This window comes from Tilletiaria anomala (assembly GCF_000711695.1).
Source record: "Tilletiaria anomala UBC 951 chromosome Unknown K437scaffold_15, whole genome shotgun sequence".
NCBI lineage: Eukaryota > Fungi > Basidiomycota > Exobasidiomycetes > Georgefischeriales > Tilletiariaceae > Tilletiaria > Tilletiaria anomala.
In genome coordinates this window covers 54,906-82,894 of record NW_013547007.1, presented here as the reverse complement: position 1 = coordinate 82,894, position 27,989 = coordinate 54,906, and the positions used below count along the sequence as shown (strand labels likewise).

At 56.6% G+C, this 27,989-nt stretch overlaps 10 protein-coding genes across 10 annotated transcripts; 5 read left to right on the top strand and 5 right to left on the bottom strand.

The window, feature by feature from the left end:
* Positions 1–30: 30 nt before the first annotated feature.
* On the top strand, positions 31–1,443 carry K437DRAFT_44621 (uncharacterized protein). The gene is made up of 6 exons (XM_013389343.1): positions 31–275; positions 355–418; positions 484–563; positions 634–975; positions 1,061–1,122; positions 1,202–1,443. The coding sequence occupies exons 1-6, from the start codon at positions 133–135 to the stop codon at positions 1,351–1,353; spliced, it is 843 nt and encodes a 280-aa protein (XP_013244797.1). The 5' UTR covers positions 31–132; the 3' UTR covers positions 1,354–1,443.
* Positions 1,444–1,766: 323 nt separating this feature from the next.
* On the top strand, positions 1,767–3,071 carry K437DRAFT_44668 (uncharacterized protein). The gene has a single exon (XM_013389344.1). It carries the CDS (start codon positions 2,054–2,056, stop codon positions 2,954–2,956), a length of 903 nt encoding a protein of 300 aa, XP_013244798.1. The 5' UTR covers positions 1,767–2,053; the 3' UTR covers positions 2,957–3,071.
* Positions 3,072–4,200: 1,129 nt separating this feature from the next.
* On the top strand, positions 4,201–5,748 carry K437DRAFT_254720 (putative arsenite translocating ATPase). The gene is made up of 6 exons (XM_013389386.1): positions 4,201–4,422; positions 4,517–4,730; positions 4,820–5,067; positions 5,133–5,240; positions 5,317–5,607; positions 5,674–5,748. Exons 1-6 carry the CDS (start codon positions 4,348–4,350, stop codon positions 5,710–5,712), a joined length of 975 nt encoding a protein of 324 aa, XP_013244840.1. The 5' UTR covers positions 4,201–4,347; the 3' UTR covers positions 5,713–5,748.
* On the bottom strand, positions 5,731–7,403 carry K437DRAFT_254719 (uncharacterized protein). Its single transcript, XM_013389385.1, has one exon. The coding sequence runs from the start codon at positions 7,222–7,224 to the stop codon at positions 5,746–5,748; it is 1,479 nt and encodes a 492-aa protein (XP_013244839.1). The 5' UTR covers positions 7,225–7,403; the 3' UTR covers positions 5,731–5,745.
* An 839-nt stretch (positions 7,404–8,242) lies between these two features.
* Positions 8,243–12,086, bottom strand: K437DRAFT_254718 (uncharacterized protein). Its single transcript, XM_013389384.1, has 2 exons — positions 9,472–12,086; positions 8,243–9,366 (listed from the first exon to the last, which is right to left on the bottom strand). The coding sequence occupies exons 1-2, from the start codon at positions 11,856–11,858 to the stop codon at positions 8,394–8,396; spliced, it is 3,360 nt and encodes a 1,119-aa protein (XP_013244838.1). The 5' UTR covers positions 11,859–12,086; the 3' UTR covers positions 8,243–8,393.
* Positions 12,087–12,541: 455 nt separating this feature from the next.
* Positions 12,542–14,944, bottom strand: K437DRAFT_44504 (putative benzoate 4-monooxygenase cytochrome P450). Its single transcript, XM_013389342.1, has 6 exons — positions 14,461–14,944; positions 14,050–14,354; positions 13,956–13,978; positions 13,463–13,877; positions 12,937–13,359; positions 12,542–12,834 (listed from the first exon to the last, which is right to left on the bottom strand). Exons 1-6 carry the CDS (start codon positions 14,755–14,757, stop codon positions 12,681–12,683), a joined length of 1,617 nt encoding a protein of 538 aa, XP_013244796.1. The 5' UTR covers positions 14,758–14,944; the 3' UTR covers positions 12,542–12,680.
* Positions 14,945–18,372: 3,428 nt separating this feature from the next.
* K437DRAFT_221449 (uncharacterized protein) lies at positions 18,373–18,870 on the top strand (the record flags this gene model as incomplete). The annotated part of the gene is made up of 1 exon (XM_013389383.1): positions 18,373–18,870. A coding segment is annotated over one exon (498 nt), but the record flags the coding sequence as incomplete, so codon positions are not given.
* Positions 18,871–19,162: 292 nt separating this feature from the next.
* K437DRAFT_254712 (uncharacterized protein) lies at positions 19,163–20,442 on the bottom strand. Its single transcript, XM_013389382.1, has 3 exons — positions 20,127–20,442; positions 19,827–19,995; positions 19,163–19,631 (listed from the first exon to the last, which is right to left on the bottom strand). The coding sequence occupies exons 1-3, from the start codon at positions 20,406–20,408 to the stop codon at positions 19,306–19,308; spliced, it is 777 nt and encodes a 258-aa protein (XP_013244836.1). The 5' UTR covers positions 20,409–20,442; the 3' UTR covers positions 19,163–19,305.
* A 228-nt stretch (positions 20,443–20,670) lies between these two features.
* Positions 20,671–21,906, top strand: K437DRAFT_254710 (ubiquitin-like protein). Its single transcript, XM_013389381.1, has 5 exons — positions 20,671–20,869; positions 21,014–21,096; positions 21,214–21,268; positions 21,345–21,358; positions 21,443–21,906. The coding sequence occupies exons 1-5, from the start codon at positions 20,824–20,826 to the stop codon at positions 21,464–21,466; spliced, it is 222 nt and encodes a 73-aa protein (XP_013244835.1). The 5' UTR covers positions 20,671–20,823; the 3' UTR covers positions 21,467–21,906.
* Positions 21,907–22,244: 338 nt separating this feature from the next.
* On the bottom strand, positions 22,245–27,861 carry K437DRAFT_221423 (calcium-translocating P-type ATPase; the record flags this gene model as incomplete). Its single annotated transcript, XM_013389380.1, has 7 exons — positions 22,245–22,994; positions 23,071–23,960; positions 24,027–24,582; positions 24,670–25,089; positions 25,166–25,291; positions 26,454–26,588; positions 26,692–27,861. The coding sequence occupies 7 exons, from the start codon at positions 27,859–27,861 to the stop codon at positions 22,245–22,247; spliced, it is 4,047 nt and encodes a 1,348-aa protein (XP_013244834.1).
* Between the last annotated feature and the right edge of the window lie 128 nt (positions 27,862–27,989).

Below are 27,989 nucleotides of genomic sequence, written 5' to 3'. Positions count from 1 at the left end.
TGTAGACGCGCCAAAGCAACCTCGTCCACCGTCAGCTGCGTCGGCATCTGCAGATGCTTCTTCAACCGTATACGGCACTGCTCCTCCTGCCGACCTAGGACGAGTGAGTGGTCGTCCGGTTATAATCTTTACATGGTTTTGATGGCGCTTGCGGATTATCATTCTCAGACTGCCATTGCATCTGGGATACCGATCGCATCGGGTGCGCAGGACGGGCCAGTCCCGCCATCCGCAAGTACGAGCATTGGTGGATATGCCGGAGAGAGGGATGGAAAGTGAGCCTTTGCTCCAAAAGAGTGACAGAAATGGCCAATTATGCTAAGTACCGCATTTTGGATCCTGGTGCTTGGGAAGACAATACACCCTGCACATCGAGCAGTCGCCCAACAGGGCCAGGGTGTGTGCCTTTGGAGACAAGGTGCGGGGCGGTGTCGTGCATATCGCCGATTACAGCTTGGGCTGATAACCGCTGTCACTTTGCAGGACCGACGTCCGCTAAGCCCGGCCCTCGTCGTCAAGTTGACGGTAAGAGCTACCGCATCGGGGTCCGAACTGAATCCCACGTAAGCATGCCCTCGGATCCATACTTGCTACCGTTTCCAGGAGCTCATGAAGCGTGGTCCCACCGTGAAGGAGCTTCGACACGTCCCTCTTCGTTCTGACAGCGGATCTGGTTGACGCTACCACATTGGCCCCTCGGTCGCTCTTCATCACACGCGCGGCTGCCTTGCTGGACAGCAATCCAAGCGCCTCACCTCGGGGTGGCGCTGGTGGTTCCTCATCTGCAGGCGCACCGTCGAATGCGCTGATGACAACCTCGAGCGTCACGCGCAACTTGATCGGAAACCCGGTCTGCAGTGCCAACACAGCTCGTAATCTGCAGGAGGAGCTGTGCATTTTCTTCGTGATGCAAGACATCAGTGTCCGCATGGAAGGGGAGTACCGCTTGAAGCTGTCTTTCACCAGCTTAGATGCGTGAGTACTTTGCATTTTCGTGGCCCTGGGGCTAGCCCGCAAGCTGACGGGCGGCTCGACCGTGGTGGTATGATTTCCTTGCCAGCGCCGGACGCATAAGCGAAGGCATGTCTCTCATGCTGGCTGAAATTTACACCGCTCCGTTTAGTGCGTCCGGAATTGGCCCTCTTCTTGGGCACAAGCTGTCACATTCACCTTCTTCCCTTTTATTTGAATGCGACCGCAGCTTGCTATCCTCCGCGCAAATTCCCAGGGCAGGTAGCTCCGACGCCATTGTCGCGCAAGCTCGCAAGCCAAGGCATCAAGCTAGCTATCCGTACGGATCACAAGAAATCCGCAGGCGTCGCAGCGGGCGCCGATGATGAGGAAGATGATTGACAAAGTCCAGTAAACATGTGACTCCAATACCCAATTGTGCTTTTGCATATGCACATGCATATGCATATGTATCAAGAACAACAACACTAACACAACAGCAAGAGATGCAGCTGGAACAGAAGAGCATGGGGAAGCGCGTTTCTTTTCTGGAAATTACACAAACAAGGCCATGGGTTGTGGATGTCTCAAAGTCTCATGACAGACTCTAAACCAACTCTCGTAGGACCCAAATCAACTGCAATCCATGTAGTTAGTGGGCGCAGTCAAGCAAGTGCCATGCGAGTATTTATCGGGGTCAGTACAGGGCAGGGCGCAATCACAGGGAATTGCGAGCCCCAAGCGAGCCATGAAGCGTTTCCCGAGTGAGGGGGGGGGGCTCTTCGCTCTTGCGCCCTGTCACTCAACTTGCCAGGCCCTGCTCTGTCGCCCCAAGTCGCAAGACCCAAGATCCCAAAGCCCCGAGCTTGCCCTAAGGGCTAACACACCTGATCGCTGATACTGTAACGCTTGGCCTGGTTGTACTACGCGCTGCGGGCCGTGTACGTACATCGTTAAGTCTTGAGGCTCGAAGCCTTTCTAGCGCCGCATACCCCATGCCTCGTGCCCAAGCAGAAGACTGGAGACCGTGATCCTGTGGGCAAACAACTGCACAGTTCCCTTCGCTGTTGGATCGAAGAGATTTACCAACAGGCTGCCCAAGATGCTCCTTTTTTCCGACTGGGACGAAACTATCTCGAACAGCGACACCCTCTCGCTCATTGCGCCGCCTTGGGACATGGATACATTCCCCGAACGGACAAGCTTCTCTGCTTTGGCCGAAGCGTACGTGCGGGATTTGGAAGAGCACAACTTACAGCACGAAAAGGGAACGACACTGGGCGATCAGCTCAATTTCCTTGATTCTCTGGACGCGGTGGAGCTAAAGAGCCAAGACCGCGTCGAGAAATCACAGCTGTTCAAGGGCTGGAACCCTGTGGCTGCGGATGAACGGGCTCGAAAGTTGGTCGAGTTCAGACAAGGATGGAGCGAGGCAGCGGCCTTCATAGAGTCTCGAGATGCGATCCAGCTACATATAATCTCGGTAGGCTGGTCCGGTCGCTTCATACAGACGGCACTTGCGACACCACGAGGCGGATCTTGCACACCACACAGCATCTGCGCCAATGAAATCGAGCTAGACTGCCACGGCCATCTGGTTGGGACGGGAAAGCTTACAAAGAGCAAAGATGCATCGTCGACGCCGGGTCGCTCAGGCATTCGCGTCGCCTCGGACAAGCAGAGGGAGATGAGGCGGATTCGCACGCAAATGGACAGGGCTGGCAAGCAGATCTGTGTGTATGCAGGTGACAGTAACACCGACTTGGCATGCTTGCTTGAAGTCGACGTTGGTCTCATCTTTGGCGAGGCCGAGAGTCTCCTAGCTACTCTCGAACGCATCGGCTTGGGCAATTGCGTCAATACCCCCGAAGAATGGCTGAAGCGTGGAGGAAAGCTGGGCAAGCGCGATTTGCATGCACGCGAAAAAGTACTCGTTCACGTACGAAATTGGCAGAATGCATTGCCTATACTAGTACAATTGTACAAGAAAGATGCAAAAGACTAGAAATTCATTGTACCTTCGATTGGTCCCTTCACGTGCAGCCGAAGTCGCGCAAGTGCATAGTTGGCATGCCCCGTCACCGAACGCACGTCCAGCTGCAACTACAACTGATCCGCGGCAAACAAGGCTGCAAGAACATCGGCAACGACTCCTATGCTGACTCTGGGGGCACAGACGCTGTGGGCAAACCTGTCGGATATCTCCAACTGAGCGCCGCTGAGGAGCAGCCTGCCGATGGCCAGATGGGACAGGTTTGTCACCGAAGAGTTGACGACGTGCTGCAGGAGAGGTAAGTGCGTACGGCCCGCGAGCACGTTTACAAGTTCGATACTTAAGCCCTTGTTCTCCAAATCGCGATTCAGGTTCAGCTGGTCCATGGTCTGCATCGGGTCGCTCAGTCCATTTGCGCGGTATGGAGGACTCGTTCAAGAAGAGCGCCAGCTGACGCAGAGAGAGAATCGACACGTGCCTGCAAAGCGCCTTGCCGCTGTATGCGTGTATTTCACGGCAGACAGCAGAGACGAGAAGGTTGATCGCCACGGTAGCCCAGCAGCATGTGCTGTATGTCGTTAGGGAGACTGTCCCAGTGGTCGGTCATCTTTGCCGCTTGTATAGGCGTGTCACATGGTGCTGCACGCTCCAATTACATTGCGGCTATGTCGTTGGTGCTCCAGTGAGCATGAGCCCAATCGACCGGGTGATGGCATCGCCAATGATCGTTATTTGAGGGGCGACTGGCAAAATATGGATGGTGAGCGAGTATGTCGTGTTAAAGTTGCGATTGGACATGCTGCTTCATCAACTCGTCACTCGTCTATGTAGCGTGTGCGACGTGTGATGGACCAGCTCCGCAAGTTGCCCTTGCGACTTTTCGTGCCTCATTGTCGAAAGTCCAGTACGTAGGCGTGGCTGCTTACGTGGTTTCCAAACACGCTTTTTGAGTGTTATCCAGGAATCGTCAGACAGCCATATATTCCGGCAAGCCTTATATGTCGTGCAGTTGAACTTAGGAAGGATGGAGAGTATTGAGGAAGACGAAGCCACTTGGGGGCAAAGTTGATGTTTGGTGCTTAGAGTGGAGCGGAACGGGCTGGAAGCGAGGCGGAAGAAGCGATGACACAACCGCCCGGCTGCGTCACATTCACAGACTGCGGCGTTCAGTGAGCGCGTTTCAACATAGTGGACTGCTGCACGAGACCATGTATGGTCCTGAGGCACCTCACTGCCAAGTAATCCTATCGTGTAGCCGTCGCTTCTTGCTTCGAATCCTTTAGGCCCCTTAGCATCTCGAAGACGAAACATTGCTCGGCTTGTACGCTTGAGAGTACCCAACCCTTGACTTCAAACTCGCGCTCTGTATCCAGTCTTTTGGTGACGTCCAAGAAGCAGCAACAATGGAGCCTTTAGAGCCAACGCTCGTCAACATCTTGGAGCAGAGGAGTCTCAAATGGATCTTTGTCGGTGGTAAGGTGAGAGAGACACAGGTCGATCAGATCTCGATCCGTCACCATAGACAACTCGAGAATTTCTGCTCAATACGCCTATGTCCACTGGTGTTAAAAGGGAGGGGTCGGCAAGACCACCACAAGTTCTTCCCTTGGCCTCCTTCTGGCACGCGACCGCAGGGTATTGCTCGTGTCGACAGACCCAGCGCACAACCTATCCGATGCGTTCGGGCAAAAGTTCGGCAAGGAACCCACCAAGGTCAATGGTGTGGACAATCTAAGCGTGATGGAGATCGACCCTACGGGCAGCATTCAAGAGATGATCGAGCAATGTGAGCACCGAATTACCACTTTGCAGTAATGCGAACGATGAGCAACCTGCTGACGGACGTCGTCTGCCGATCGGATCTTCTTGCTGCAGCGGACTCTCAAGGCGGAGCGATGGGGTCGATCATGCAAGATTTGGCATTCGCCATTCCCGGTGTGGATGAGGCGATGGGGTTCGCAGAGATCATGAAGCTTGTCAAGTCAATGGACTACGACGTCGTGGTCTTTGACACTGCGCCTACGGGTCATACCTTACGCTTCCTCAGCTTCCCTTCGGTACTGGAGAAGGCGCTTGCCAAATTTTCCACCCTTGGGCGAAGTCTTGGCCCTATGATCAATCAAGTGAGCTGCGAAACGTTTGAGTGTCAAGTTGTGCTTGAAACTAAAGGCTTTTTGGGCGCATAAAGATGTCTGGCATGTTTGGAGGCGGGGCGCCAAACCAAGAGGACCTGTTTGCCAAGCTAGAGTCTATGCGTGCAGTCATTACAGAGGTTAACACGCAGTTTAAGGATGCAGTGAGTTCTGAGCCAACTGTCGTCCTAGCTTTTGCCCACATTCTAACTATCACCTTACGCGTTGTTTCCTTTTCAGGACAAGACCACGTTCGTCTGCGTGTGCATTGCGGAGTTCCTGTCTCTCTACGAGACGGAGCGACTGGTGCAAGAGCTGACGCAGTACGAGATCGACACACATGCGATCGTGTGTAACCAGCTGCTGTACCCCAACCCTGGGTCTGACTGCGAGCATTGCAAAGTTCGAAAAGCGATGCAGGACAAATACCTGGGAGAAATGATGGATTTGTACGCGGACGACTTCCACGTTGTGCGGATGCCTTTGCTCACGGAGGAGATTAGGGGCGTAGAAAAGCTCAAGAGTTTCTCAGTGAGTGTTCCCCCTTTTCGCATGGCGCTGCCAAGGGTGAAGCTGACCACACTGGCCCGCTTCCAGCAATATCTCATTGAGCCATACCAGCCATCAAATGTCTAGACATATCGAAATATCATGATTTCTAGTGCTGCGCTACAGTGCTCTCCCGATGCTTCTCGTCCGTCTTGGGGCCGTGGGGCGACTGGACCGAGGTGTGTGGAGCTCAAATTGACGCGACAGATGGCTGGGTTGGCCTTTCTTGTTGCCGATTAGTTCCTCGATGGCATCGATGAGTTTCAGTTTGTCCTCCGCGACAAAGTCAAGCTTCCTGCTCTCGCTGGCGGTATCGCTCAGCCCAAAGGGGAAGCCAGCCAAGGCTGAGCCAAAGGTCCGAGCAAGTGAAGAGACAGGGCTCGGTGCAGCTTCCGCACTGGCCGCTGCAGAGATCCGCTCGATCAGTGTCCGTAAGTCCTGCTCCAGCTTGTCCGTCCTTCTGCTTGAGGCAGACAGCACACCCTTTCGCCGCGCTTCGTGCACTGTCGCCAGAACACCCTGCAGGTCGCGCAGACAGCCCCATTGCGTCCGAATGACTTCGCGATACATGAGCGTTCCGCAGCCAAACACTTGGGATTCAATTCCGAGCAATTTGGTCTTCTGATAGACTGCCAGAGCCGTGTGTGGATTTTGAAAAGTATCGCGGAAGCGGATGAGAAGTTCGGCAAGAGCCGTCGCATAGAAAGGTGTACGCATGCCGTATTGTGGGCCGTCATGCTCTGTCGCTTGGAGTCTTTCACCACTGCTCTCACTTTCAACGTTACCGTCGTTCGGGTTCTCGGTCTCTTGTCCGATTTGCACGGATGCGACTGGGGCTTCGACCTCAGGACGCAGTGTCCCCCAGACATTCTCTTCGGCCCAGCGCCAGAGCTGCGGCTCGGTTTCGCAAGCGACGATGGCCTCTTTAATCCGATCCTGCGCTTTCTCGAGCTCCTCGTCACTGACGCGCGATGCATGCTCTTCCCTTGCAAGCTCAGCGTACCGACTTTTGCCAGGCTTTTGGCGGGGAAGGTTGGCGAATTGCCGCACCAAATCAGCTTCTCCGCCTGCTTCGAGCTGCATGAACAGCTTTCTGAAAGTGGCAGCTTCTTCAGGGACCATCTTTTGGCCTCCGGGTGGCGATGCAGGCCTTGCCCACGGCCGTCGGTACCTAGGAAGATGCTTGTCGCTGGCGAAAAGATGCTCGCGCGAGACGGTTCGGGAAACCGTTCTGATATCCTCCAGTGATAGGGACGACAATGGTGGCAGACTTGCAGAGTCTGTGGGAGATGAGGATTCGATGGCGGAGAACGGATCATGGACTGGATTTTGCGCTGAAGACTGCGAGGGGCCGGCAACTGCGCACACATCTTCGTGGTTTATCGTTGAACCGGGAGCCTGTGACACATCTGCGCCGTTTTGAGGAGTTGGCTGCGCTTCACTTGAGGAAGCTGGTGTCGAATCAGAGTACGCACGCCACTGCATCGAAGTGAAGCCGGCATTTTCGCCTATCAAGCGCCTTCTGATACCGAAATTGGGTGCAGACAAGCCTGCGCACCTCGGGCACGCAGAGACGCTTGTCGCGACCTTTCGCAGCATGTTGCCAGTTGCACACGGTGAAAGTGAAAATGTGCTTCACGGCAGCCGTTTTCCTCCTTGAAATGCCGACTTGAGATGCCCCTAACTAGGAAGAATGGTCATATGAAAACGCTGTGACCTTATAAACCGAAGGGAGGGAGGGATGCATGAAGCACGTTGCAAGACTACGAACGATCAACTGCTGCAGGGCGGCATAGCCCCCGAGGGAGAGATGGTTGGTTCCTTTTTTCGGACGTCGTAATGGATCGAGCCCCGCGACAAAAAAAAATTAGAAAAAGCCCCGACAAAAGGCACCAACACAACTAACAAATGTCGAAAAAGTTTCTTTAGACTACACATTACACCTTTTGTAGTTCACACCCTCATCGCATCTCGAATGCTCACTATCTATATGTACCATGGTGCGAAATATTTACTCAATTCGCAGTTCTCAGGCTCGGGAGCTTGGCGCCTGCGGATGGACTACTTCAATTCAGTCGTCGAGCTCTTTCCCAAGTCGGCTGCAACTCGTGTCGTAGGAGGTGCAGCCCGGAGGTTGACGGGTAGCACATGTCTAGTCAGCGAATATGAACACAATGAGCAAGGGCTACTCTGGCGCCAGCCTGTCTCGATCTCCGAGTATGGTCTGCTGATACTAACTGAAGCAAAAGCCGCATATGCTGGGCCAGCGCACATGGCTCTTGCTCGTCTTGTTGCCCGCGGATGGGAGTCGAGCTCGGTGGACGTAGATCACATCAGGATCTCGTTAGGGTACATTTGAGCCGCCGTCGACTACCCGCTTCCTTTATACGCTGTCCCCATCCACCCTTTTCAAATAAAATTCGACAGCATGCCATCAGATATATCCAGAATTACACTCATCTTACCTCCTGGCGGATTCTTGTCAACTTAGCAGATGTCTGGGCTTACTGCTCCAGCCAATCTTCACTTCACGTCAACTCCGCTCGAACTTGCCATCTGCGCGCAGCTTGTTTTTTTTAGTCTCGACCCATTTTGCCACCTGTAATTCTGTAGACAGATTTCTGCTTTATATCAATCCGGTCTGGTATATTGGATCCACGCTCGTATAGGCTACATGCAGTTGCTCTGTCCTTGTCCAGCCAGTCTCTGTTTTGCGATGACACCTGGTTCGACGCAAAAGCCGCGCTGACAGTAAGAAAGGCAGCTTGTTAGGAAAGGAGGCTGAGGAAATCGCCGTTACCGACGTCTTTTTGGAGTAGTACGGAATCGACGAAGCGTTCCCAGCCAGTCCAGTTTTGCGCGAAGTCGCCGACGGAAGACATATCAGAGGAGGTGGGTGAAAAAGCCTGCTGGTCCGACGAGGACCGCTGTTGGCCTTGCCCGTGCCATGTCTGAGGCTGACCGTGCTGGTGCTGGTTGCTCTGAGATGGCGCAGACACGCCGCCGCTGCCGCCTTCGAGAGAAGGATCGATGACACCAGACGCCGCTGCAGTTGGACCAGGCGCATAATTGTAGTTTGTACCAGGAAATGGTCTCTCTTTGAAGCTGCCGTCCAGTTCGCGCATCCAGTTAGCGAGGTGGTTCGCAGCTCGCTCGCCGTCCGTCTTGTCACCACCATCATTACCTGCATTCGCACTTGCATCGACGTTGCGCACGCCGACGACAGCGCCACTGGCATCGGCGAGATTGCCGAGGAGTTCAAGGTTCGCCGTGTCGATCTCCGATGCCGTGGCAGAATTTTGGCATGCAATATTCTGCGCGTCGGGAGCCGGACCAGGAGGCGGTACACTGTCCGGGCCGCTGGAGGTGAGTTGCTGGTGCTGCTCTTGTTGTGGCTGTGTGAGCGCGCCAGCGGGTTCGGGCCGCACTTCGAACGGCGGGACGACCGGCGGCTTCCTTTTGTCAGCGTCCTGCGCGACCATCTCTTTGAGCGCGGTGGCGTATCGGTCGGCCTGCTCGGCGACGTTGCCAAACTTGGAGCGGTGCGCGATACTATCGAGGCACGTGATGGCCTTGTCGAGCGTCCGGCGCAGGTGCTCGACCGTATCGTTGCGCGGGTCGACGCGGATGAAGATGCCCAGGATGACACCTGCTGCAAAGACGTGGTAGGAGCAGAGACTAATGAGCAGAAATGGTGGGTCGCGCCTTAGGATCTCAGAGACGAGCCAGGTAATGCATTGACTGGAATGTAGCAGAAAGAGAGAAACCGCAGAGGACAACATGGTTTCCGTCAGCTTCCGCAACAATCAGGAACATCGACACCTTGCCGCTTGGCCGATGACTCACGCTGAGACCAAGCACTTCTCGAGGTTCCCTCTGGCCTCTCGCTTCCACTCGTCGTCCGCATAGGGGCGATGGATGGTCATCTGGCCGTGCCAGAAGCAGAGCTGCATGACGCCGCGCTGAAGCCAATCGATGCGATCGTTCGCATTATCGATGCGCGTCTCGGGCGTAATGATGCCCGTGGCGGGGAGTCCGCTGCGCGCGTTCGCCTCGCGCCGTTGCGTGTCGGCGTCGAATGCGTCGCGTATGCCTGCAGGCAAGTCGGCGCGGAACGAGTCCCACGCAACGCCCATCGTCTTGACAAGGCTGTGCGATGGCATGCGGTTCGCGCGCTGCATTTGCGCCTCCTGCTGTAGCTGCACCCGCACGAGTGAGAAGAAGCCAGTGAGGCCCTTCGCGCGGTTTAGCGACGGGTGCTGGTACGGCCTGTCGATGGGAACGCCAGATAGCAGCGCAGCTTGCTGCTGGTGCCGGATGGCGTTGTTGTAGATGTTGCGGATCGCCTCGTAGTCGTTGGGGAGCTCCGTGTCGAACGAGCCCGGCGTGACGGACGACGGCGTGTTGTTGCGCACACTCTGCGTGATCTCAAAGTAGACAACGTTCCACCAGAGGTTCCTGCGCGCCTGCGCCTCCTCACGGCTGATGCTGCTCCAGTGCTTCGGGTCGCGGTGCAGGCCGGCAGCGTACGAGAGGCGCACGGCGACGCCGAAGCACGTCCCCGCGAAGGAGATGTGCTGCTCATTGAGGTGCCAGAGCGCACGCAGCACCGACGCTTTGACCAGGTCGATCGGCGCCTGGTACGCACTTGCCCACGCTGAGGGACACGCAAGCTGCAGTCCGTCGATGCAGCGGCCGGCGAGCTCGAGCAGCTGGCGCTCTGTCGAGCACGACGGCTCGACAACAATGTCGGCCATAGAGCCGCTTGTGTTCTGCTGGTCCGGATCTATGACGAGGTGCTGGCGCGAGAGTGGGTCGCCGGTGGTCCGGATCGCCTGTAACGCCAGCGCAATGAGCGATAGCGCAAGCGGGACAAACGGCGGGTCAGCAGGCAGAGCGGTCGGCGCTTCATGAAACCACTTTAGGAAATGCTCCAGACGTGGCGTGACGAGGTCCGGCAGAACGATTGTGCAGTACCACGCAATGTGCCGATCATACACCTCCATCAGCTCCACAGCGCGCTTGGGAGACGGCAGGCTGAGATGGTGCGAAGCGAGCGTCCAGCCTACGACAGCAGCGCGCGCAGCTTTGACGCGCATGGGAAACTCATGAGCCGGCGTGCGCGAGATGGTGTATGCTTGTCGCACCAGGTCGCGTAGCCCTGGCGGGACGACCTTGGCTCCAGTAGAGATCGGGACACCAGAGGAAGAAGACGAGGAAGCCGCTAGGAGGTTGGACGACGGCAGGGCGGTGACATTCGCAAAAGTAGAATTTAGCAACACGTCGGCACCGGCCACTCCATGTCCGCTGACAGGCGCCTGCAAAGGTCCATCAAGGTAGGTGCAGGCGATGTGCTGCCCCTTGACCGCACCGTTCTTACCCGCCTGTTGCAGCTGGCAATTGCCGCAGACGGGATGCTGTCGGTCGCATTTCTGTTTCTTGGCGCGACACTGCAGGCAGCTATTCACCTTGCGCGAACGCGTGATCCGCTTGTTACGCTCACCGGGTCTGTACCCGCCACTGGAATGGCTGTTGTTGTGGCGCGGGTGCTTGCGCGCAGAGCCTTCAGTGTCGGTCTCATCAGTGTTTGCCGCACGCTTCCCTTTCGTGCCAGGCCCAGTTGCTGCTACCCCTACTCCCGCTACTGTCGAAGTGGTGCTGATATCTGCGAGATGAGACACGTCCATCGACGCATCCGCGTCTGCGCCATTGGCCCCGTATGCCTGCTGGTTCTCATCCACGTCCTGAGCATTGGCCGCCCATCCGCTGAGCAGGTCCTGGTAGCGCGACTCATCTGCCGCGTCGCTTCCCTGCGCTTGGGCTCGCTGTATCTGTTGTTCGGACGATGCACTTTGCTGACGTTGCTGCTGTTCTTGCTGTTGACGAGCAGCCTCGACGGCCAGTTTCTGCAACTCTTGCGCTGTCATGGTGGGCGCGACAGATGGGACGCTCTGCGTGCCTGGGGTGCTGCCGTCATCGCCGCTGCCGTCATCATGCATACGATCTTCTTTAGGTTTCGGCACGGGTGCAGACGCGCCTGCGTCAGCACCAGCGCATACGTCTGGGATGGCGGATACAGAGTGGTCATCCGCGCGCGGCGATGCCGGTGTATGCTGTTCATCGCTGGCGCTGGCTGCCGCTGCCGCTGCCAGCGCCGCAGCTGCCACGGCCGCGTCAGCGTTCAACTCAGCCAGAGCGTTTGGCTCGCGGCTTCCTTGATGGGCTGGAGCCATTGTCTTTGGGGGATGCTGTCTGCCAGGCGTCGGCGTGTTGCCCACAAATATGTAGCCCGCCGCTCGGTGTACACAGTCGACGCCACACGTTCACTCCCGGCTACCAAGCTGTCCCGGGCAGGCTGCCCCACAGGGGAAGCGACAGACACACAGTGTCGAGTGACGAGGATATGGCGTGTGGAGTGGAGACGGTTGCACCTTACTTTCTGTGATTGGTTTCGGCCGCGGTAACGCGATGATGAAATGGAAGCGGATGCAATGCAATACCTCAATTCAATTCTCATAGTATCCTTCTCCCCTAGGCGCGATATCATCATCCCGGCCGACGCAAGCGAGTGAAATTCGTACGAGAGAATCGAGTGCAGTGAAACTGCAGATTCTGAACGCAGTGGGCGGGATTTACAGATACAGTTGAAGTTGCAGGCTCAAGTCTCATCGCCTTGGGTCGCGAGAGTCTTAGACTCCGTCCTGCCCATCTGTCCATCAATCCGTCTTGGCGCACACATATACACAACCAACCCCTTCGCCTGTCCGCCCGCGCCATCTGCAGCCGGGGATTGCCAGCGACGACCTTGCGATTCGGTTGGAGCAAAGGTCACGCCGCCACGCACGAGGCGAGTTGACAGCTGACCGGTCTGCGTTGTTTTGTACTGTATGTATGTGGAATCCAAAGGGAAAAAAACTAGATTCGATCTTTCTAAGATTGCGGAGGTACAGTGACGCTCCAACAGCGTTCATTGCCAGCGCAACTCGGGGAGAGAGGGAAATGCTTGTATCGTTGTTGATGGATGGAACGGAGTGTTGGGAGGTTACGCACGCCGCTCACTTTGCCGTCGTCCTCCGCTTAATACCAGCAGGCAGAGTGAGAGGCTTGCGCAGGAATCCCTCGGCCGTGTCAAAGTGCATACCCGGGTCGCGCAGCTCAAAGTCGTACCGCCTGACGAGGGAGGCGACGATGATCGCCAGCTCTTGAAGGCTACATGTATGTGCGCGGCGGAGAAAAAACAAAGAGAAGTCATCGAGGGTTTCAGCGGCAAATTTCACCGCTCCCATTTTCCTTTCCCCGTGGTGCACTCACGCCACATTGCGGCCGACGCACGCGCGTGGTCCGATGCTGAACGGAATGAACGACTTTTCGAATCGCTGCGCCGCGCCCTTCGCAAGCCACCGATCTGGGCTGTACTCCTCTGCATCTGCGCCGAACACCTTCGGGTCGCGGTGGATTGTGTACGCTGGCACCGACACAACGCTACCGGCGGGGAAGTACTTGCCGCAGATGTGCGTTCCCGGCGCGGGGATCAGCCGCGGTAGGCCGATTCCTGAGGTGGAGTGGTAGCGCAGCGACTCGTTGATCACAGCATTGAGGTACGGCAGCTCCTTCACGTCCGAGTACAGAGGTACCTCTTCCGCATCCTTCAGTGCACTGTCGAGCTCTGCGCGCAGCTTATTGAGCGCCTGCGGGTGCGTGATGAGGTGGTAGAGGATTGCACACGACGTGTTACTGTTGGCGGCATGTACAAGAGCGAGCGATGTGAAGGCGATCAGCGACACCTGAAATGCACACGCACACACTTGCTTCATCATTCGGCTAGGCATCCACTCACGAAGTCGTGTCGCTGCCCGCAATGAGCTGTGTCAATGCTTCGGCGGTGAGCTCCATCTTGCCCATCGGCTCTCCCGTCTCATCCTTGGCGGCCTGGAGCATAGCAAGAAGGTCCTCCCTCTCACTGCCGTTCAACAGTCGGTCGTTGACCCGCGCAAGCGCGATACCTGTCAGCGCCTTGACGCTCTTGAGACGCTGCGCAAACCACGGCAGCTTGGCGAGGTAGGGCCTGATCCATTCGGGTGCGCAGCCCATCGTGCCGCTGTACTCGCCCCGTTCGTTGATGATCTTGATCGCGGAGCAGTCGTCGACCGTCTTTTTGCCTGTCGATGGATCCTCGTACTCGACGCGCGCGCGGTCTTTACCCGTTTCGAGCATACCGAACGCCGCACCAAACGCGAGCGTGCCGATTGTATCTGCGTATGAGCAGGGTTGTAAGCTTGGCGTCCCTGCACGTGGTGGACGCCGTCGCTGGCCGCAGACGAATCACTTACCAAAAGCCCAGAAGTTCATCCACCTGATGGCAAGTGTGTTATAGAGTATTGAGCGACAAAGAGTCCGGTGAACAGTGGACGCACGTACACTCACTCCAAAACGTCGATCCATGCGAATCCCTTGAGGCCGCGCGGTCCCTGTGCTGCCTCCTCCTCCGCTTGGACGCTAAGCTCGTCCCAACGCTCGAGGAGCAAATGTGCTTCGCGACGGATGAAGGGCTCAAATTGGACAATCGAGCGAGGGGCAAAGGTGTGCGAGACGATCTTGCGCTTGCGCGAATGCTCGGCACGATCTTGCGTGTTGAAGAGGCCGCGAGGAAAGGGGCGCGGCGGCACAAATGCGCTGTAGAATGGCGCCTTGAGGGTTCCGGTCGAGTGGCCATATACAGGTTGGAGCGCCTATGATGGCAGTAGCAGCAGCAGCAAGGGGAAGAAGCAAGAGTGAAGAAGTGTACTCAGTCAGGTGCGATGGATTTCATCTCCATTGAGTTGATCGTTTACTCACTTCGTGATCGGCGACGGAAATATGATTGGGTGCCAGGCGGACAAACTTTCCATATTTCTTGTGCAGAACATGAACATTCTCGGACCGGTGTCCACTCTTTGCCTGCAATACGAGCCAGATGTCGGAGAACTTAGCGAGCAGAGGCCCGGGCACGCCGATCGCAGAGTAATTGATCAGGAAGGGGACCACGTGGGCCAATGCTACAGCGAGGGCGAGCGTGATAACGATGTTGATGAGCGATGAGAGAGACCATGTGCCCAGGTTGCGGAGCGCAACGACGAGGTCGCTTTCAACCATCCTGGCAACTATTGTTTGAAACCCTTTCAGAGGTGCGGTGTTTGATCAATCGGGCGTTCCTTACGCCTTCCCGGCGGTGAAGAGAACCTTTCAAGAGCGTATCACGGGGAATGGAGAGAAATGAATGGATATCGCCTGCTACCCGAATATCCCATTTATACTTGCTGGCCTCGTTTATTGCCTCGCCGCATCGCGGAATGAGCAGGAAGGTACTGAAGACGGTGTGATATCTGCAAGGGGGAATCAAGGACGATGAGGATGATTGGGTGTGACACACGAGATGAATGTCATCTGTTATCGGCCATCGGTCAAAAGGGAATACAACAGACTGGGACGCTTTGTTGTCTATTGACTGTTGCGAAACGGCGGGCGCGTTCATGCAGCCAACACAATAGTGTCCCACTTGCAGTCTTACCTCGCTGTCTCCACGGCCCGTTCAACTCGCCTCACTCCAGTCTCTGCTCTGCCGGTTAGTAGAGACAGCGTTGCAGATGCCAGACTGACGCTAGCCAGTCCAGGTAGCACTGCAGGTCCAGGCCAGTCCACTGCCCAGGCCAGGCCCGGCAGCCCGGAAACGAGTTCTGCAGCGCACAAGTGGAACGCAGGAAGAAGCGGAGCAAGCCATCGTCAAAGGTGCATTGAATGAGACACTCACAGTTTACTTTTTGCTTCTCATGCCATGTACGGAGCGCGTCTCAACAACTCTGAACATATCTTAAAGCCGCTCCCCTAGTTCCTAGGTAACAAACCACCAGCTTTCTGTTTGGTGGGGGGCTCCACTCGGGTGCCTTGGTCTGCCCCTAATGGAGGGCTGTGGCGCTGCGAGATGTGAGGCCCGACTCATGACAAGTGACACACTCTAACCATCTGTGAGGGGAAGGGAGGCGGCTCTGGCAGGCTTGCGATTTCCCCTTGTTCACTACGGAGTGTGGGTCACAGTGCTGACAGTGTGCTGTCGCAGCCCTTTTTAAGTTTGGTGCTCAAACAGGATCAACTCATCACCTTGACAAGGTCGTCGTTTGTCATCCATTTCTCAGTCAACTTTCCTCAGCCGTCGGGCACTACGAACCCTGGATTCGGAAATTTTGAGTAATGACATAGGTGGATTGTCTGGAACCGGTGATTTCAGTGGAATCACCCGGAATCACCTTCCAGACATTCTTCCTCTCGGCAGTTCTGGGCTCTGTGAACGGTACCTCATGACCATCTGAATTTGAGTTCTTATCAGTTCTGATAGGCGCTGCCCTCTTGGCTTTGGAGTCTGGACCCCAAAGTAATCTCTCCCTTTCGTCTTTGCTTTTCACAAAATTTTACGTTTCACCACGCTGCTTGACTGACCTTGGCCAATGTATTTTTACCGCTTCACTGCCTTCACCGCATCTATGTGACAGTCTCACCCTTAACCATTCACTGACCCCCTTTCTACATCACCTGCGTCATATATAAAATATATCTGACCGTTGCATAACACATGATGCAGAGCGCAGGTTAATCTGTGTGCAAACATGTAGACACAGGTAGACTTTGTCATCACGAGTCACGCTTGACATATTCACGAGCTTCCGTAGGCTTCCATGGGCCATCCGGTTATTGGTTCTCCGCTAAGTTAGCCATCACGCATCACGCATCAGGCTTGAGCCATTAGTACTAATGGCAGCCCCCAGCACCCCAGCCTCGTTCCAAAGGTTGGAGATTGCAGGGCTCGCAAGCTAACCCCGGATCGCCCGTGTCGTCGATGATGGAGAAATGGGCCATAGTCCCCCGCCCCCTCCCGCTGCCCCCTCTTGCTGTCAAATCTGACAGCAGACCAACGACTACGCCGGCAGCTCCTTCATTCAGCGCAGCGCCTCCGGCGGGCCATGCGGGATGTTCGTCGAACGCATCTGCTCCGGATCTACCATCTTCGGACTTCTGGAGAGTACAACCGGCTCGTCCATTGGGTTAGCGATCAGCAATGCCTAGTGCGGCCAATATGAATCATTAATATCCAATGATACCATAAGCTCCTCCTGATTTCTTATCTAAGAATCGCCTTTTTTGCGATACCATATCTTGCTTGGGGTATACCAGGCCCGTTTGGACCTTTGGATTGCATCTATTTGTAGCCACTCTACGCCTCCGGCACCGTTTATGTCACTAACATTCACCGACCTTCTTGGCGACAGCACGCGAAACGCGAGTGATCGCTGAGAAGGCTGGGCAAGACAGGAAGCAAGCTTCGCATTGGGGCTCGTGCGTCGAAGCTGAAATATTGGGCATAATGAAGCTGTTCGAACTGCTATTTCATTTACTCGCGGCTATTTGTCGTGTGGATACATCAGTTCGCTGTTATTCGCGGAGTTTCTCCACATTGTCAGCAAGCCAGCTCCATTGGTCTGCAAGGGCGCAGGTTTTAGGAGAATAGCAGAGCAGGCTCTCGTTCAAGCGATATGTTTCTATGCAATATAGACCATTTCCATCCTTCGAGAGCTCACGAGATGCAATGTATTCAGTCTCAAGGATCTGCTCTTTGCTCCTTGTTATTCTTGTGACGTTAAGGTGAGCATGTACTCAAACTTGTGCGTATAAAATATAAGGAGGCTGGCAAGCTTGGCCACGTCGAGCCCCTAACCGGAGCAGCAGCGATTCTTCAAACAACCCGTACCGTGCCGTATACATTTAGACTTCGCCACACTCCCCTAGCTCTGTGACCTTAATTATCCATCAACAAGATGAGCACCCGCCTGAGCAAGTTCTAGGACCCGGCACCATTCGCTCCGTCGAACTGAAGCTACCACCGGCCACTCTCCTCGAATGCAGGCGTCCGCATTTCGCATCTCTGCTACGGCGCCACGTCGCTCGGCAGCAACCGGGAGTACGCTCTGAACAGCAACATCGAAGAGGCGGATAGGCACAAGTTGCTCGACTAATTCTACGAGCTGGGCGAAAATTTCATTTGTACGGGTGCTTCACAGAATGGGGTACCTGTTCAAGAGGAACGCTGCACTCGTTTCATGCGTCAGGTGACTGATGTGCCCCATGCTTTGCAGTCGACTCGTATCAAAATGGCCGAAGCGAGCGATTTATTCCCAGCTGGAAGAAGAAGACGGGCAACAGGTGCGAGATGGCGATTGGTGAGCTTCGGAGAATTACATCAAGATTTTATCAGCAAGATGACACTGATCTGATTTCCGGGCCGTTTTTGAATCGTTGATTCGCCTGCAGCGACCTAGTACATGACTAGTTGGAATGATCACAGCATCGGAGCTAAAATTGCCACCAAATATACAAACAATAGCATAAAGAGCATGAAACACTCGGTCGAGAGTTCGAGAGAGGACGGTGATTAATCTACAAGAACAACGGGATTGCTCACTGCTGAATTCAGCGTGAAAGAACGGCAGACGGGCTACATCGACATACTCTGCGACCATGGTTGGGATTTGAAGGACAAGCAGGGAGGAGGTGACGCAGGGTGTTTTCAATGGAGCATTCCCGCACTTCAGACGTCCAGCTCTAGGCTGCAAGCGTCCTAAATTTCCTTTGACTCCAGGCCTCAACCAGCTTGTCCAATCCAAAAGAGTCCTCTACTTCTGGGTGTCGGACAGGTCCACGTAGATCGTCTCGAAAGCGTAAAGATTCGCTCTACGGCACGGCGTTGCCGAATTTTCCGTGTACCAGGGCAAATGGGACGATGCGATCAGAGGCTTTGAAAGGGATATCGTCCCCATGTGCAACGGCCTTGGTGTTGCGCTGGCCCCTCGCCGCGCAGTTGGGCGAGTCTGGAGAAGTAGGAGCAGCCGAAGCAGTAGCGTGTTCACATCTACGCGATCGACGTGGCTTTTGGTCCCGGATGAATGGCATTCTCATTTACTAGCTGAGGACGCTTCCGTACAGCTACTCAGTTCGCTGAGCGTGAGAAAAAAACGCAACATAAAGATCTGGGCTAACTGGGCGCGGATGCAGGAGGAGAGGGCGGCCGATGCGGCACGGGAGAAGATGGGTGAGGATGAATTTGGGTGCGCATCGATCGCGCGGATGGAATTGGAACATGGTATGAAAAAGAGACCCAATTTCTTTCCCTTTGCCTTCGTGAGCAGGATCAGGCAATTGGAAGTCAATAGCAAGCCCTAAGCATAGTGCTTTCGCTTGAACAGGTTCAACGGATCGAAGCGGCCACGGAGAGAAACACAGCTCAGTGTCTCGCGTCCTTTCTCTGGCACGGACTCATATTAGCTCTTGGAAAGACGTTGCGTTCTCCCCTTTGATTGGCACTCGGCCTTTCAAATCTACTCCTCTGACACTCCAGAATTTCTAAATCAGTTTCCCTATAGACATGATCAGCCACGACCGTCACGAAGAGGGTGTCACTACTGGTGAAGTGATCAACAATTTGGGCCACGTGGATCTCCCGAAGAACGGTTGTCCGGCTGTCATTCCGATGGATGTAAAGTACACGCAGTGAGGATAATAGGGCCTCTTGTACGTCTTCTCCAAATGCTGCGACCAATGCTATGATACAATAGAAAATTCCTTCTACATCGCACGACCCCATGTCGCGAGACACTCTCAAATGGGAATGGTTGCAAGGTCCTTTTCAGTGAAGCCTGCCTTCTTGAGTGTTTCAGCCTTGAGGCTGTCCTCCTCGTGCGCCAGGTGAACGAATAGAGTATCCCGCAAGTGCTCAAGGATGCTCTTCATCTTGTCCTCATCGTACACGCCTTTTGGCCATTCTGCGTCATTCTCCTTGTTCTCCTTGAGCGATCTGAGCTCCTTGCTGCATGCGCTGCTGTATTTTTCGAGCTCCTCGACCGCTACGTGCATCGTTGTGTGCTCTTTAAGGTGTTCTTTGCCAAATTGAGGCAGCTTAGGCGCAAGCAATGGGAAAATATATGCTGAAGGGTTGTTCGGAGCCAGCAGGAGAGAGAAATATGGTAAGCAGACCAATCAAATTAGACTTGCATTAAGGCATTGTGACATCGCATGGCGGGTGAGACGATTCCAATGTTCAAGTATTGCCGATAAGGTACGGGAAACCGAACGGACTAGGAAAGGCACAGTGTCTCTCAGCCCACGGAAATTCAACCCACCCTCCTCTATTCTGTGGTGCGCCTCCAGGTGCCCCGCCAGGGAAAGGGCTAGTTGGAAGTAGGACAAAAGCTCTAACCGGGACATCGACTGCGTGGCGGGGAGTCGCTGCATCAAGGCTGCGTGCTTCTGCCGGAACGACTGATGGAATGGGAGCATACCGGCTAGCAGCTGCGAGAACAAGAAGTCCATGAATATATATAAAAACCCGTGTCAGCACATTTGGCGAAATAGAATGCATTATTACGCGCTGCGTCGTGAGGAGGCCGCAGACGCTCAGGAGAAAGGCGTGAGGCGCTCACCCTGTCGAACGGGTCCAAATTCATGTGATACATGTTGTTCGCGCGATCTTGAGTTTGAAACGCGAATGAAGCAAGCGAGCAGGGGTAACTGTCGGTGGCAACGGCGTGGCCTGTAGCGACGCTGCAGACGATAAAAGGAGTTGCCAAAAGGCGTGGCGACGTTAGGCCTGAGCGGTGAATCGATCGGACGGGTCGAGGCGTTAGATGCAACAGCGAGCGCATGGAACGTGGCAGCCCGGCATAGGTTTGATCTGAGTCCAAGGCGCTGTCGCTTTTTTGCATGCAGCGCTGCAAAATACATTCCGAGGTCGAGAGCTTAGACTCACGATGGAGGGGAGCTAACCTCCCGGAACGTTCGGCAACGACTAAGGATCTAGCTCCAGCAGGCAATGAAGCAACGATTTGTTTCTTTTCATTGGAGAATGATTATAGAGACTTGTAAAGTGCCGAAGAGCTGATAAAAAATGAATTCGCTCGCACTTATACGGGGTTATGTCCGACGCAAGGCGAATGAATGGATGGACTCTGAAGTTGATTCCAGTGCTCTGTCGCAACAGTCTCGTTTCACCTCGTTTTCCTTACACCTGGAGGACGCACTTGTGCGATTGAGCAAGGCACACATTTCATTGGAGTCAACGAACTCCCAGGCTAAGTGCAGAGTGGGCAGGTCAAACACGCGGAAGGCCACTCCCCGGAGATGCCGCTCATCGAGGTTATCGCGAATGACCGTCTCGGTCGGAAAGGTGGGCATTGGGAGGGCCAGTCGCTGTTCATCACCGGTAAGGTCGAAGGAAGCAGAGCGCTGACTTTTGCACTTTGGTGCGGGTTTCATTCCTTTTCAATGCTCGCCTTTGCTCTTCTCCGGTCCTCTATTTGCGTTTCTGCAGTAAGAGTCAAGTGCTCGCCGGACGATACTGTTGGTGATCTAAAGAAGCTCATCGCCGCACAGACCGGAACGACTCCAGAAAAGGTGCAAGCGCGCATTCGATATCTGGGATTGCCGACGTCTTTGCACAACTGACCACTGTCTTCGTCTTATGACGTCTTCGAACGTCTTCTGCGGCTTTTTTAATATATCGCTGGCCAGATCCAGCTCAAGAAATGGTACACAGTCTTCAAGGACCACATTACGCTTGCAGACTGTAAGTTGTGATCATGCTGCGAGGTTCATTTCGCAGCACCCCGGCTGAGACTTCTATACCTTACCTGGATGCGCAGATGAGATTCACGACGTAAGTCTCTCCCTTCTTTGGGTCTCCTACGCACAGCCGCCTAGGACCACAGTCTGATGCCGACTTGTCCAATCCGTCCTGCAGGGCGCGTCCCTGGAGATGTACTGATGGGAATCAATGCACAAGATTGTTAAGATCCGACCTCTGAACTTATCCTCGCGCCTCAGCTAAAGTCTGCCATTTCGGGAATCGAACGACTGCTGATGTGCGCCGAAAGCACAGTCATCTTGCCTTGCCGATCCGCTCCACCTCGCCTTGGCCTTTCACTTGTTCCCTCTTTGCTGCCGCCGCTTCCGCTGTCGATCCCATTCAGGTGGCGGATGTCCTTTCAGTATGCATGCTTCCATATGCCGGAGCAGAAGCTCGGGCTTATTGATGACAATGTAACCAGAGGCTGTCAACCATGCGCTTGGACGTGCCACCGGCTACCTTGCCAGCAATTTGGGTAGAGAAGCCACTGAGGCAAGGGGAACAAGGATCAGTCTCTTTCATGAGTCTCAAGCTTTTGCAATTATCTCTGTTCGAAATATATGCCAAATGTAGCGCACAATGCATTGCGGTGCCCGGCTGTCTACGGCGCAATGTCCTGTTACTTCACGAGTCAAACCAAGCGGCGAGAAGTCGGACGGAGCAAGAGCGGCTCACGTCGGGGGGGGGGCAGCGCTTTCAACTCAATGGCTGTGGGTGGGCGAGCAAGGCTTGATGAGGCACGCGAAAGCAAGGGACAGCGGGAACTAGATATGCTAGCAATAATCTATAGTGATATGATAAACACAGACGTGCTTTAGACAAAGGGGCCGATCAATGCTACATGGAGCTGTGACCGTAGGTGGCAGGCAGCCCCTATTGATCGCTTCACTAGAGCCGATGATTCGAGGGAGCGAGCTTAGTGGCGCCCCCCTTTGAGCCGCTCGAGAAACTCATCGTCCTTGGTATCGGGATGGAAGACGAGGCGCTCGCCGCGGAAGAGCTCTACGCTATCGAGCGTTGGGTCACCAGCGGCAGGGTCCTTCATGCTCGCCTCGCGCGGGTTGGTCGGCTTCCAGCCAGAGCCGATGCTCGCGCCGATTAGCGCGGGTACGAGGGCCATGAGCGAGTGTGGATGGACGTCGGCCTCCCGCATGCGCTTCGCGCGCGTCTTGAGCACAAAGTCAGTCGCGCGCACACGCCCGCCGCGGATGCGCGAGAAGGCCGAGAGGCGCTCAGCGACCTGGCCGAGGCCGGTTGCCTCCTCATAATCCTTGGCCTGGGCCACGTAGTCGTCCTCCAGTGCCGAGCCAGCGGGGCCCTTGGCGGACGATGGCAGCGCGTCTGGATCAGCGATGAGGCGGTAACGCTTGGCAGCCTGCTCGATCGGCTCAGTCGGGATCAGGCGGACGAGGACGCCGATGGGGATCGTGAGCATGCCGGCAATGATCGAGATGGCCCAGTCGCGGCCGCTGAGGCGCGTGACACGGAAGGCGGCGCCGCCAACAAAGACGATGAGGATCTGCGCACCGATCTCGATGAGCATGATCCCGATGAACCACGGGTTGCGGTGGATGCCTTCGAAGATGTTCAGCCGGCGGTCGAGGCGGCGCGAGTTGACTTGAGAGAAAAGCTGGCACCAGACGAACGCGTTGAAGATAAGCGCAGACTACGAGATCACACGGTGGGGCAAAAGCAAGCATCAGCAGGGCAGAAAAAAAGGAGATTCGCACACATGCACGCACCAGCTCGAGCTTCTGCGTCTCGTACGCGAGCTGGTCGGCGGGGGTGTGGTGGAAAATGCGGGCGCCGGCAAAGTTGAGGATGAGGATGAGCGCGAGCTGGTAGATGCTCTGTCCGATGATCATCTTCCACATGTTGACGGTGATGAGCGGTGCACTGGCCTTGTCCGGCTTGCGGTCCAGGAGTGACGGGTGCGCGGGGTCGGTGGCGAGCGCGAGCGCAGCGAGCGTGTCCATGATCAGGTTGATCCACAGCAGCTGTACCGCTGTCAGCGCCGACTCCTCTTCGTCGGACGCAATGGCGGTGACAAAAGTGACGAGCACGGCGACAATGTTGACGGATAGCTGGAACTGGAGGAACTTGCGCACCGCGTCGTTCACCGTGCGCCCCCACATGATGGCCGAGACGATTGAGGCAAAGTTGTCGTCCATGAGGATGATGTCAGACGCCTCCTTGGCCACCTCGGTGCCGGCGATGCCCATCGAGAAGCCGACGTTGGCCGTCTTGAGCGCAGGCCCATCGTTGGTGCCGTCGCCGGTGACGCCGACAACGTGACCCATGCTCTTGAGGCGTTCGACGAGGATCTTCTTGTCCTCGGGGCTGGAGCGCGCGAGAACTTGCAGGCGCGGTACGACCTCACGCATGTCCTGCTCACCTAGATTGCGGAACACAGGGCCCTCCATGATGATTCCGCCGGGTGTGAAGATGCCGCACTGCGTCGCGATCGAGCGCGCCGTCAGCACATTGTCGCCCGTGCACATCTTGACCTGAACGCCCGCACGCCCGCACGCAGCGACCGCATCCTTCACGCCTGGCCGCAGCGGGTCCTCGATGCCCGTGATGGCGATCAGGGTCATGTCCTGCGCAAGCCACTTGTAGTCCACCTCGACCTCTGCCTGTGCTTTCTGCTTTGCGCCGTCCTCAGCCTGCGCCTGGGCGTCCTGGCCGTCTTCTCCACTGGCGCTCGTCAGGGGCGCACCGATGGGCGGCCACTGCTCAAAGTCGCGGTAACAGATGGCGATGGTGCGCAGCGTCTGGTTAGCGTAGAAGATGATCGTCTTGGCGATGTTCTCGCGTGTCGCGTCATCAAAGTCACGCACGACCAGCTCGGCGTCGCGCGAGTCGCCATCCCCACCCTCGCCCTCGCCCGGCTGTGGCTGCGGGACCTCTACGTGTTTGCTGCACAGCTTGGACAACACCTCGGACGCGCCCTTGGCGAAGAGACGGACCCCCTTTCCGTCTGCGAGGCGGACGACGACCCCCATCGACTTGCGCTCAGACGAAAAGGGAATCATCTGCACAACGTCGTGGCGCGCGCGCGCCGTGCGGTAGTCTTCCCAGCCGAGCTCCTTGGCCATCTTAAGCAGCGCTGTTTCCGTCTTGCTGCCAACGAACGACGGGGAGGAGGGGCCAGCTGGGTTTCCATTTCGGCTCAACGGCGCATCGACCGCCCTTGCCTTTGCATTTTTCGTGCTGCTGCCGCCACTGCGGGGGCGCAAGGCGTCGAGAAGGTGCTGGTATGCGGGGCGGAGGCCCTTGCGCGCGGCGAGCGACGCAGCGGACACAATGGTGCTGCGGCGCGTCGGCGCCTGCGCCAGCACGTCGTGCTCCTCGTTGGCCTCCTCGAATGCGGTCGAGTTGATGGCGATGGCGTCGTTGAGGAGCGTACGCAGTGCGCCGCGGACGACGCTGGACAACTGTTGCTGGTCGATGGCCCAGTCCCTGCGGCCCTCGCGGTGCTCGATCGACGAGCGGCCCTCGGGCGGGTGCTGCTGCTGCCGTGGCACTGGGCCGGCGGAGGTGTGCACGCGGTCCTGGTGATCGTGCAGCTCAAAGGCAAACTTGAGGTGCGCGCCGATGCTCCCTGCAACGACGCTCATCTCGTTTTGGGTCAGCGTGCCGGTCTTGTCGGTGCAAACGACGCTCGCGTTGGCCATCGTCTCGCAGGCGCCGAGGACGCGCACGAGCAGGTTCATCTTGGTCATGCGCTTGGTGGCAAAGGCGAGCGCGAGCGTGACAGCCTGCAAGGAAGAGAGAGACAGAGAGAGATGTTTCAGCCGATGAAGAAGAAAGAAAAGGAAAAGGAGTCAGACGGACCAAGGGCAAGCCTTCGGGGACGGCGACGACGATGACGGTGACGGAGATGACGACGAGCTCGAGAAACCTGCGACCCTTTTGTTCGGGCGTCGACAAGGTCCCTTGCTGCATCGCTGAGCTGGCGGACTGGCGTGTATGTAGTAGCGGCTGCTCCTCGCCGTCGATGCGGCCGGCGACAGCAGCGGAGGCGGCCAGCATAGTCAGCAGCAGTAGCACCGTTGCCGAGGCCGCCCCAAAGCGGCGCTTGTGCGCTGACACTGGCGTCATGACGGGTCGTCTCATTTCTTGTCCAGAAATGCGTGGGTGTATTACAGATGAGAGAGCAGGAGCGTGGCTGCTGCTGCTTCCTGGGCTTGGGCCTGCTACCCTTTCCGCGCGAGCTGAAGGTGGAGCTCCAACGCGGGGTGTGTAAAGAAGGGTGAGTTGCGTTGGCTGTGGGGAGGAGGGTTGAGAGTTACCAGCGCGGGCTGACCAGAGGGTATTGGTGAAGTTGTTATATGCCTGCAGTATGCCAACGTCCCCCTTTGCTCTCCAGCCCATCCCCACTGCACTGGCTGATGGCATATATAGCACAGAGTATCATTGCCACTCGACGTATTTCCTACTCTACTTCTGGTTTAGTTGCCTGTGGGTTGATCGATGCGCCAAGAGGGCGGAAGGCAGCAGTGCAGCAGTCTGCCTGCAGTGTCCCCCTGTGGGCTGTGGGCTGTGGGCTGTGGGTTCGTGGGTTGCGGGCTGTGCTCCCTTTTGGCGCTGTGCTCTGGTGCCAGCGCAGCGCAGCCCTCTACGCGGTGGCCATTCTGTCCACACAGGCACGCGCACTCGGCATTGGAAAATGGAAGCCTCGTTGGCTTGGCGCTCAGCTTGGCATCCAGGTTGCACCGATTCTTGCTTTCATCGCTCTCGCTCGCTTTGGCTGCCATCTGGCTGGCGGGTGTGCGTGTTAGGTATGAGTAGGCGACTGATCCCACCGTGCTCGCACCGAGGAAACAGATATATATATATATGCCCCCGCAGGTCGGAATCAGATCGATTGGACGTGCGAGATGGATACTCTGGGCGCATACATATGTGCCCTTCCAGCGGGCAAAGGCATGGCAACCTGTCGCGCATGCACCTCCCTCGCAGACATGTACTGAACGAGCATAGAGAAAAAACCCCATATCGACAATGTTCATCGAAACCGGCGCTACCATACATGGCCCAGACGCCCACGATCTTCCTTCTCCTCGTCCCCCTTTTCGTCTTCCCAGACTCTAAACCCCTAGTGCCCGCGTCCGAGCTGCACAAAGAAGCGGATGAGGAGCGCGGCGAACAGGAGCAGACCCGCGCCACCGCCCAGCTTGGCGACCAGGTCGGCGAGCTTGTTGAGCTTCGCCTGCAGTGGCGTCACCTCCGTGTCACTGCGCAGCGACATGAGCAGCTGCCGCGCGAGAGAGGGAAAACGCGAGCAAGCAAGGACAAAGATAGCATCAGTGTACCCGGCCGGTGTGCGCACACGCCACGAATCAGCCGAGCAGGCTCACCTTGCCGTTGAACGAGTTGGGACCGACAGCGATGACGACGTACTCGCCGACGCCCTCGAGCACGCGCGCGCCCGAGATGAGGAAGCAGTCGCGGTTCGGCAGTTTGCCCGCGCTTGCGCGGTGCGCGTCGAGGTCGCGCAGGCAATCGTCAAAGGGGACCTTGCGGATCATGTCGCTTTCGCCCGTCGCGCCCGACTCGTCGCACTTGACGTTGTGGCCGCGCAGAAAGACGCCGTCGCACGGTATGATCTCGCCCGGCTCGAGCTGCAGCACATCGCCGACGAGCACGTCGTGCACACTCATCAGCGCCGGTGCGCCGCGGCGCACGACCTTGACGTCACGCTGCTCTTTCTTGGCATTAAGCTTCTTGAACTGCAGCTCCTTCTGGTAGTCATTCAGCGAGCCGACCAGTGTCACGATCACGATCGCCACAATGATCGCCACACCCTCAACCCAGTCAACCTTGGGCTCCGGCGGCGCCTCGCATTCGCTTGCACCAGGTGGCGGGTCTGCACAGGGCACCGTCCCGCGCTCCTCGTGCGTGCCAAAGTCCGTATACAGCCCCAGCGCCAGCGATACAACCGCTGCGATCGACAGCAGGATCAGGATTTTATCCTGCAGCGTCAGCCACATCAGCAGCAGCAGGCTCTTGCTCTTGCGCTCCGGCAGCCGGTTCACGCCGTACACGCGCTCACGTTCCTCGCGCGTCGCGTGTACGAACCCTTCCTTTACGCCCTTTGCGGCTTTTTCCGTGTTTCGTGGTGCAGCAGCAGCTTCGACATCCTTTGCCTCTCCTTCTCCCTCGACCAGCTGCACACCACCCGCAAAGTCCAGCGCCAGCCCGCGCCGCTCATCTGTGCCGAGCGCGTTCAGTAGACCCTGCACGCCGCCACGCTCCTGCAGCAGCGCCACGCTCTTCGGGTCGACTAGGTCCGCCAGCTCGTAAGGCCGGAACACAAACGGTGCCGGGTCCATTCTCCGCTGCCGTTGCTTCTCCGCCTCTATCGCGGCATGCTGCGACTCCAAGCGCCCTGCCTTGGTCTTGGACCGGATTGCAGCCTTGATGCGCGCCCAGCGTGACTGCGACTGCGCCGCTGGCCCGTCCTCTTCGGCGGCTGGCGCCTTGTTGTTGTTGTTATTGTTGCTGCTGCTGCCGCCGCCGCCGCCCATATCGTCGCCATACCCGTTGCTGGTGGCGGCGAATGCGACGGGCTGCTTCTGGTCTATGCCGCTGGGGTCGCTGCTGCTGGCAGTGGCAATGTCACCCATGGCGACCGATGCTGCCCGCTTGATGTTAC